Below are 9,405 nucleotides of genomic sequence, written 5' to 3'. Positions count from 1 at the left end.
AAGCTTCAGGTACACCCACCAGTACCCGACTGTAGGAGGGAACAAGAACATACTGAGCCCCACTCAAGCGTCAAGCTCGGTACCAAAAGCTGTGGCGCTTGGCTAGGATGAACATTGCTGCGAGATAGCAACTTGCATTCACAGAATCGAGGGCGTTGCCTCTCTTAACCAGTTCGAGCCTGGCACCTGGTAAGATTCCAAATTGTCATGCCGTCTAGTTCAAGTCATGATCTTCCTGATATCAACCCCCTAACGATTGTTCAGCGCAAATTGCCACCAGGGATTTGCCAACAAACGATATGGTTCGTCCTTTCCCAGTTCACTGCATGATAAAGATACAATCTACATACTCTACGAGTCCCAACGTACTCGCGTCAAGTCTAATGACCTTTATATTGAGCATAAGATCTATCCTGGTGCAATGTATACATCCTACAGTGAGCCTATGTGGATCTCTAGGCACCACGTACGTTACACGGAGGTCAGTCTCTGGCGCAGTATACTATATCTCAGTGAATCGAAGCCCTATCGAGTCGGACGGGAGAATGACCAAACAGATGTTGCTCTCTCGAGAAACCTGTTTTTTATTTTGATATATGCAAGCCTACCTGAGCACAAAGAGCAGTTGACCTGGTCTTGTACGTTCGTGCGCTAAAAAGGGGGGATTCCCCCTAAGCTGGATGTAGGGCAAATAGATCTATTACACCATATTAGTAGATACTGCTACTTTAACCCACGCGCCAATGCCGACAGGCTTTGATTGAATCGAGTAGGTAACTCATGGCCTGGCCGACTGGGTAAAGGCTTGTTGAGAAGGAGTAGTCGCCATATACCACCTAATAAATGAACTGGCCTACTTATTCAATAAACTGGGCTATAGAGCAACGTGAAGTAGCGGCAGGTGATATTCAGGGACCATGTTTAATTAAGTAAGCAAGTATATAGCAAGAGAAAGGTGAGAGTGATGAATGTGCGAGCGTGGAGAAAAAGCCATGGTCCATGAGCAAGTTGTACTTGACCAGAGTAAGTGTACAGAGTCTTATCCTATAACAAAACCTTTCAAGTCAAGTCTGGCTTCATTATGGTTCTTCTAAATTGACGATTGCGATGTTGACTTCAGTCTTCAATTTGATTGATTGATTGGTGCTGCTGAGGCAGTCAGTCAATTGATGCACGGTGTGTGCGTAGGTTACCTGTATCAACCATCAGTGGGTCTATGTCGGCCATCGGAGAAACGTTCACTCCACAAACCCCACGGAGCATTTGCGCCCATTCGCTTAGGTAAGACAGTTTACCCCACGAGAGCGGAATCAATCATACACGTTTAGCGAAGCAAGCAGCAGCACGAAGAAGTGGCACCTGGTGGTAGACTGACTTCCACAGCGACATCATCAACCAGAAACACCCCCTTCGTCGCAACGGCTGCATAGCCGCCCACACCCATCATGGTTCTTCAAGATCTCGGTCGCCGCATCAGCACGGCCTTGCACGATGTCACTCGTGCGCCAAACCTCGATGAAAAGGTAAGATAGAGCTTCGTCTCGCCGCCCTGCCTCTCCCGTCAGTTCGCCCCCCTCGGATCTAGTCGCTAATGGTCACTTTTTCTCTCCTAGGCCTTCAAGGCAATGCTCAACGAGATCTCCCACGCCCTACTCGAAGCCGACGTCAACGTGAAACTGGTCGGCAAGCTCACCAACTCGATAAAAACCACGGTCAACTTCAAGGACCTACCGCCCGCCGTCAACAAGAAACGCCTCATCCAGAAAGCCGTCTTCGACGAGCTAGTCAAGCTTGTCGATCCCCATGCCGAGCCCTTCAAGCCCAAGAAGGGTAAGTCCAATGTCATCATGTTCGTCGGTCTCCAGGGTGCCGGTAAAACGACGACGTGTACAAAGCTGGCGCGACACTACCAAGCGAGGGGCCTCCGTGCCTGTCTCGTCTGCGCCGATACCTTCCGTGCCGGTGCCTTCGACCAGCTGAAGCAGAATGCCGTCAAGGCCAAGATACCCTACTATGGCTCGCTCACCGAAACCGATCCCTCCGTCGTTGCGAAAGAAGGTGTCGAGAAGTTCAAGAGGAGCGCTTCGACATCATTATCGTCGACACGTCCGGTCGCCATCGGCAAGAATCGGCCCTGTTCCAGGAAATGTCGGACATCCAGACGGCGATCAAGCCCGACGAGACGATCATGGTGCTCGACTCCTCGATTGGTCAACAAGCCGAGTCGCAAGCCAAGGCTTTCAAGGATGCTGCCGATTTCGGTGCGATTATCATCACCAAGACTGACGGTCACGCCAGCGGTGGTGGTGCCATATCCGCTGTCGCGGCAACACATACACCCATCGTTTTCATCGGTACCGGCGAGCACATGTTAGACTTCGAGAAATTTGCCCCGCAACAATTCGTCAACAAACTGCTGGGTATGGGCGATATGGCTGGCTTAGTGGAACACGTACAATCGTTAAAGCTGGATCAAAAGGACACAATCAAGCACATCACCGAGGGAATATTCACAGTACGAGATTTGCGGGACCAGCTGGGTAACATCATGAAGATGGGCCCTCTTTCCAAGATTTCTGGTATGATTCCAGGTATGGCGAACATGCCCGGCATGGATCAGATGGACAATGAAGAGTCGAGCGCGAAACTCAAGCGGATGATCTACATCTGCGACAGCATGACGGAGAAAGAGCTCGACAGTGATGGCAAGATGTTCGTCGACCAGCCGACGCGCGTGATCCGTGTCGCCCGTGGTAGCGGTGCTAGCGTAAGAGAGGTGGAGGATCTATTATCTCAGCAGCGCATGATGGCTGGCATGGCCAAGAAGATGGGCGGAAACATGAAGAACATGCAGCGTGCGCAACAAGCTATGGGCGGCGGCAACAAGGCACAGCAAATGGCAGCCATGCAGAAGCGTCTGCAATCCATGGGCGGAGCGGGAGGCATGCCGGACATGGCAAGCTTAGCGAAGATGTTCGGAGGCGCTGGAGGCGGTGGTATGCCCGGGGGTATGGACATGAACGCCATGATGAAGCAAATGGGTGGCATGATGGGTGGAGGTGGAGGCCGTGGAGGACGGAGGTAATCCCTTCTAGGGTTTTCTTGACCTCATCTCATCTCATCTTCAGTCGGGACTCGAGGCTTTTAATATGTCCCTCGATGTTACCAGCAACGAGAACAAAACCGCTGCAATACCCATCTTTTTTGGGCTCTCCACGGCAGCCTGAAGGAAGAGGTCGGATCGGGCAAACCAATTGTAATGAGAGCTTACCTACGAAGGAAATGAAAAGGGGAGGCATGGCACTGGCGTTCGGGTCACACATTCCCAGCATACCATAATCCGATTATGATTTCCAACGATTTTTCAATGCTGTTGGTGAACAGTCCAGCATTACGCTCGTGCATACATACCCCAAGCTATTAAGACAGCAACCGGCCCGCTGGGTTTGCGAGATTCCATATGTATCTTGCCCCCGTGTCGCACACATGTCCCGCCCAAATAAAGTCTTTCAGTACAATCTCGGCTTCCTCCCAGCTTCGAAGACCAAGTATTCGCGCCAGTCGCCCCACCTTCGCAATCAAATAACGTGACGTGCGCAGGCAATCAGCTGCTGCCTTATCCGCTCCAGGTTTCATGATAATCCCTGGCTTAGGCGCTGATGCGATCGCCCCAAGCATCGCCGCCCAGAACAGGAGCTCGGGCGGTTGGCCCTCTGTGTACCTAGACGCCTGTAACGCATCCACGAGGTTCCCGGCCAGCAGCCGCAGGCAGTCCGGGGCCACGACGTACCCGACGACCCCGTACGCGAAGACGAGGGCGCCCATGGCCGGGTCGGCGCGCGGCGGATGCTCAGCAGCTGGTGCTGGGCGGCCCCGATGTACGTCCGCAGACAGGTATACCACTGTTTGGCCTTGGCCGCGCCCCCAGGACGTCGTCGTCGCGGGCGGCTTCTTCGAAGCTGCTGAGCCGGCAGATGACGCGCAGGCAGCGGACCACGTGCAGGAAGTCTGCTTCTTCGGCGGCTAGTAATAGCGTGTCATCGGTCCCGGTGGCTACGGACGCCCGATGGGCGGCCACGCCTTGCGCGGCGAGGGCGAGTTGCTCGGCGGGAAGGCGTAGCCGGGCGGGAGGAGCTGGTACGAGGCGTACAGCAGCAGCACGTGGGACAGCACCTCGGGCACTTTCGTCGTGGTGCCCTGGGTGCTCCGCCGCTGCGTCAGGCGGCGTACCTGTGCGAAATGGGTGGACTCGAAGAAGGCCTTGAAGCGGCCGCCGCTCCGGTAGCTGTCGGACGCCAAGACGGGATCGCCGAAGAGCCCGGTCCGGCTGGAAAGCTGCACCTCCTCCGCCACCGCCGCCGGCGCGCCCGCGAGCGCGAGCACGTACGCGGTCACGAGGGACGCGTCGGAAAGCATGACCGGGCCGCCGGAGCCCGGGGCGGCGCTGAGGGAGCGGATTTCGCGGCGCAGGCGTGCGATGGAGCGCGTGAGGAAGCCGAGGTAGGCCGTTTAGTCCTCGTGGCTGCGGGTGTCGTCCGAACCCACGAGTAGCTCGTGGCAGATGGCGGCTTCGAGCATGGCGTCGTCTTCCAGGGATCGTTGAAGGTGCCATACTCCCGGCATCTCGTCCGCGGGCGTCATGATCTTGCCGGAAAGCGAGGGGACCCATTTGTAGATCACGACTACACAAACCGTGTTAGTGTCAGTTCATATTAGTTGCTAGTGAGCTTCGGGAGCACACAACCGAAATTGCCTGGGAGTCCGGAAGCGAACTCGGCGGAATGGTGGTCTTGGTGATGAGCTCTTTTCTCTCAAGTGTCAGTGACGTCGCATTCCACTCGTCTCATGGAATCGACACTAACGGGTTAATACCCAAGCTAAAGGAGATGAAGTACTTACTTAGCATCATCTGGCCTGTGCGATGACGTTTTCTTGGCTGCTTGTCGGGTCCGCGCTTTGGTTTCACAGGGGTCTTCGCTCGTCGTCGGGCAGGATAGAAGGATCATGACCGCTGCTGCTGGCAGCGTCATCCGGCCAATCTTGCGAGGTCATTCTGAAATTTGCGACCAAGTTGCACCGCAACAATGATACGGGAGAAAGACCAGATTGACCCCTTTTTCAAGTTCGGTGGATTCGCTTCTGCTGTGCCGCTGGATCAGGTGGCCATCTCTGCTGACATGACAGTGCTACTCGATAATACCTGGTCTAATAATAGCTACATGTACTTGCCTAACCAGCAGCCAGCATCTCAAGCTAAATCATGTTCGGGTGGGTTGCACTTGGAGTAGTTTCCACCAATGCCCATAGCACACACACCGCCGGAATCAATTACCCGATTGGCCATATTGCGCGATTGGTTCAATGAAGGGAGAGGGAGTTCAATGATTGGGGCTCCAATTCGAACCTAGTGCCAGAACTTGAGAAAACAATCACCACCTAGTCGATGTTTGGGGCCAGCGTAGTAAGTCGCAAGACCTGGTCGACCAAGATCCAAATTCAGCATAATTAGTCGAGGCTTAAGATTAGAGGCAGCATGGACCTTGCCACTGGTTGAAACAAACTTGGCAAAGGTGTTTGCTCTATTGTTGTTGGCACCACCTTCTCTGTTTTCTGTCTGTATCGAATCCTAACTTGCTATGCCTGTGAAATGCCCTGTAATTGGGCATATTTTGGCAGATATACCTTGAGACGAGCAGAAGGGCTCATAGGCTACGTTTCCTTTTGACCGCTAGCTGGAGCTTTTCGGGCTATAAGTATATAAGCTAAATCTTTCAGCGAGGTGTTTCATACGCATCGACCGCTGATTTGAAATAAACTTTAGCTGAATTCTCCGATCAGACCTCGTTATTCTGACCAATTAGGTAATAGGACCCTGGCTGATTCGCACCGACGATTTATTAGCCGCTGAATCCGCTGAAATCCGCTGATCGAGGGCCTTTAGGGGGCCTAGGGGTCCTTCCAGGGGGACTTTTAGGGGCCTCGGGGGCCTTCCAGGGGGCCTTCCAGGGGACCTTCTAGGGGCCTCAGGGCTTTTGAGGGAAGGGGCTCGTGCGACGATATTTTGGTGAGTGTGGCATTGCTCGCGCTCTGTCTCGTCCGTTCTTACGTTGGCGTGCGTCAAAATACGTGACTGTGGTATTGCTCGCGCTCGACCCCCGACGCTCCGGATGAACGCTATCTCTATTTCGACAGCAGCACGGAAGAGGCCGTGGTGACGTCGACGATATCACCGAAAGAGATTCAGCACCAGCTGTTATTGGATGCCGGCATCTGCTGAGATAGGGACTAGGCTCAGATAACCCAAGAAAGAGCGCCAGGGAGCATAGTGAAGCACAGGGAGTAAAAGGGGCAAGAAGGCAAAGTGTGCTAGCTATCGGTGGGACTGAGGTGGGAAATTCACGAGACAAAGTCAATCGCAATTATAGGCGGCGTCGCGGGGAGGCATGGTCTGAATTGGCCGTCAAAGCATGAAAGGATGGCGAGATCGTTCAAGGTGCAGTTTTGACCGTCAACAAACTTTGCCCAAGCCGTCTCATCAAGCTGTGAGTATCCTTTTCCCACCCCTTCTTCATCCCGATCTCTACTCCTACACAACCCCCGACATCCCGGGTGCTCTAAGGGCTGACGTCGGGAAAATGCGGAGGGGTTTCCTTCCAGCATTCAAAGGGACATTCCAATAAATAACACGGTGGCTATTGCACAGAGGTGCCCTCTAGAACTTCCGATAACATTGCTCTAAGGTCAGATGGGACAGGCGACGGATCTGCCGGACGCTGCGAAGTTAAAGCAGGCCTCTGCTCGGCTCCTAGACTTGGCCGACGGGTAGTGCCAGTCGACTACACTATGCAGGGGGATTCCTTAGTCATGGAGCTTATCGACTACTGCGCCGGCTTACCTCTATACGTTAGCTAGATAATATATCTTAATGATCGACTCAAGTTTAAATATTTGACTCCTAAGCTATTCGTTCTTATCGTAAAGTTTTTATGCCCGTATAGCCTTACCTTTATAAACGTAGTGGTCTCGGTCTTTATATAATCTATACTTCGGTTAATTACTATTATACCGATAAGGTAAGCAAAACTAGTATATAAAGAAAGTAGCTCGCTTATTATACCTTTATCTTCTTTTTACGGTAAGTATTATAAATAATTTTAATTAAGTTCCTTTTTTATTTCTATATACCCTATACTTTTAACGCAATAAAGCCTATAGATCGAAACTTAATAGGTCTACAAGCCCCCGCCGACATTCTGGGTATAGTGTCTCAACTTAACGCTATATAAAGGTAATTAAAAAATTACACTAAAGTAGCTATATAGAAGGCGTTAAGCTGCTCTTATATTTCTCAGGGTTAGCAAGTCGTTACGTACCAAGTATCAGTAAAGCTGGGGGAAATATTACAACAGCCGTCTGTAGCTGCGACCGGCCTGCCATGAAGAGGCTTAATTAAATAAAGCAACAAGCGCGGTAACCGTATTCATCCCATGCAAAATCCTACTGCAATACATGATGGATATCTGCCACGAAGAGGTGCACTGGATCGTTTAGCAGATAAACGCCGTAGCCACGTAGATGCCATGCCTGGAGAGCACCATCACATTTGCTGGCATCACGGTGGACATATGCATACAGCATACTTTCCGGTTATGAAGCATAACTCTTCTGTATAAAAAACGCGAGCAGAAGGTTCAGTGGTGGTATAGTAACTTGAAGCCTCTAACAACGGCTGTAACTAGACGACCATGTTCAACTATACTATTACGTATCGACGGTGATGTACTTATGTATTTATAGACATCTAAAGACATCTTATAATGGCCATGGTTATATATCAGCGTTATGAACCCTATCCCTCATGAGGCACATGTGTAATCCTTCCTCGGGGACCCTATTAACTGCTAATAATGTTGTTCCCTTTCTATACCTTCCGCCAAGGCCTTAATTCGTATCTGATTTTCCGGTTTATAGACGAGAGGAGCGACGTAACGATGTCGGCTGTGTAATAATAGAACTACTGCCTCGATAGGATGGGTCCTCTGTTTTTTTATCCTCCTCTATAATATCGTTATTATCGCTATCGTTAGCTCGGTTAGAGCCAGGTGTGGGCCGGCTTATCTCGTCCATGATACAGAGACGCTTAGCTTTATAGCGGGATGGTATCTCGAGCGCTTGGTCGCGACGAAGGTGGTAGCCGATAGCGTCGTTAACCGCTTTAACGACCTGGCCGTACCGTAGCTCGATAAGCTGTTTAGGCAAGTCCTCATATAGATCCGATAGGTAGAGATTAATCTTGTCCGCCGGGGTCTGTTGACAAATATCCCTGCAGTGGAAATCGTGTGCTGAACCCTATATATCTTCCTTTTCGACAATTCGTATAATATCGAGACTAATAGGCTCTGTTACAGACGGAACCGGATTATAACTATTATAGCTGAGATTAATATGAAACGCGCTTCGCGGTTAGCTATACCGTTCTATTATAACAGCCTTAATATTTTTAATAGGAGTCGGGTTAAACTAGCTAACTTTTAACTAAAAAGCTAAGATAACCTTATCGGGTTTATTAAATATAATTTCGTTATTAAGAAGTTTATACGATATAGTTTTAATGCCGTTATATTTAACGTAAACTTTATTCGTACCATTACTTAATCGGAGCTAGGCATTAGTAAAAGAGGGCGGGGTTTCGGCTTATACTATTAAAACAACTCTCGAAGCCTCGAAGATAATATCGGTAAAGAGACGGGCGGCTTTGTCATATATAGCCTTCGGAGGACGTATATTAAAAATAAGCCGATAAAGCGAAGGAATATAGTCGTAAGTATGCACTTTCGTATTTAATAATCGTTAGTAAAAGTTATTAGCTATTAAGATATTAAATTCGGCCGGGTGGATAGTAAAGTCCTTGGATTCCTCCTAGCTAGAGTGCGTATTGAAATAGAAGAGGAAATCGGTAACGAGGCGGGCGTTCGGTGGGAGACCTTGATACGTAAAGTGTAATTCGGGAGGGGTGGCAGAATCTTCGGCATCGTGAAGCCCACCAGGCTTGGACTGGCCTTTGAGCTGCTGGTGTTGCGGCTCGGTTTGCGGCTCGTGGTGGTGGGGGGTGCGGCTGATGCGGTTCGTGAATTGCTTCATTGTGATCCGTATCTGGCAGTTGGCCTTGCGGCTAAGAGGATTTTCTCGGCGATATACTGTGATTGGCCTTGCCGGTGGTGCACAGAACGGACGACGACGAGCTTTGTAAGTCTCGGCGAGGATGAAGATAAAATTATAAGGTTAACGATTTAGCCGCCAAGAATAATTATCCTAGCTTTAATTGAAGTGGCGTCGGCAAATCGGATAATTTAGCCCTTACCTGCTTTATTAAGTTAATCCTTATATAATTATTTACGTTACTTA

General features: G+C 50.5%; 5 protein-coding genes across 5 annotated transcripts; 2 read left to right on the top strand and 3 right to left on the bottom strand.

Moving 5' to 3' along the window:
- Positions 1-1,445: 1,445 nt before the first annotated feature.
- Positions 1,446-3,085, top strand: PG994_014481 (signal recognition particle protein SRP54; the record flags this gene model as incomplete). Its single annotated transcript, XM_066865890.1, is given in 3 exon segments — positions 1,446-1,523; positions 1,614-2,058; positions 2,070-3,085. 3 exon segments carry the CDS (start codon positions 1,446-1,448, stop codon positions 3,083-3,085), a joined length of 1,539 nt encoding a protein of 512 aa, XP_066709019.1.
- A 549-nt stretch (positions 3,086-3,634) lies between these two features.
- PG994_014480 (uncharacterized protein) lies at positions 3,635-4,027 on the top strand (the record flags this gene model as incomplete). Its single annotated transcript, XM_066865889.1, has 1 exon — positions 3,635-4,027. The coding sequence occupies one exon, from the start codon at positions 3,635-3,637 to the stop codon at positions 4,025-4,027; it is 393 nt and encodes a 130-aa protein (XP_066709018.1).
- A 26-nt stretch (positions 4,028-4,053) lies between these two features.
- Positions 4,054-4,416, bottom strand: PG994_014479 (uncharacterized protein; the record flags this gene model as incomplete). Its single annotated transcript, XM_066865888.1, has 1 exon — positions 4,054-4,416. One exon carries the CDS (start codon positions 4,414-4,416, stop codon positions 4,054-4,056), a length of 363 nt encoding a protein of 120 aa, XP_066709017.1.
- A 93-nt stretch (positions 4,417-4,509) lies between these two features.
- On the bottom strand, positions 4,510-4,909 carry PG994_014478 (uncharacterized protein; the record flags this gene model as incomplete). The annotated part of the gene is made up of 2 exons (XM_066865887.1): positions 4,510-4,682; positions 4,900-4,909. The coding sequence occupies 2 exons, from the start codon at positions 4,907-4,909 to the stop codon at positions 4,510-4,512; spliced, it is 183 nt and encodes a 60-aa protein (XP_066709016.1).
- A 4,010-nt stretch (positions 4,910-8,919) lies between these two features.
- On the bottom strand, positions 8,920-9,141 carry PG994_014477 (uncharacterized protein; the record flags this gene model as incomplete). The annotated part of the gene is made up of 1 exon (XM_066865886.1): positions 8,920-9,141. One exon carries the CDS (start codon positions 9,139-9,141, stop codon positions 8,920-8,922), a length of 222 nt encoding a protein of 73 aa, XP_066709015.1.
- Between the last annotated feature and the right edge of the window lie 264 nt (positions 9,142-9,405).

The sequence above is a fragment of the Apiospora phragmitis genome (genome assembly GCF_038363925.1).
Source record: "Apiospora phragmitis strain CBS 135458 chromosome Unknown utg000013l:1.0-2965645.0:1.0-2969333.0, whole genome shotgun sequence".
Taxonomy (NCBI): Eukaryota; Fungi; Ascomycota; class Sordariomycetes; order Amphisphaeriales; family Apiosporaceae; genus Apiospora; species Apiospora phragmitis.
The sequence above is the reverse complement of the archived record's forward strand: the minus strand, read 5'-3'. Positions and strand labels throughout refer to the sequence as shown.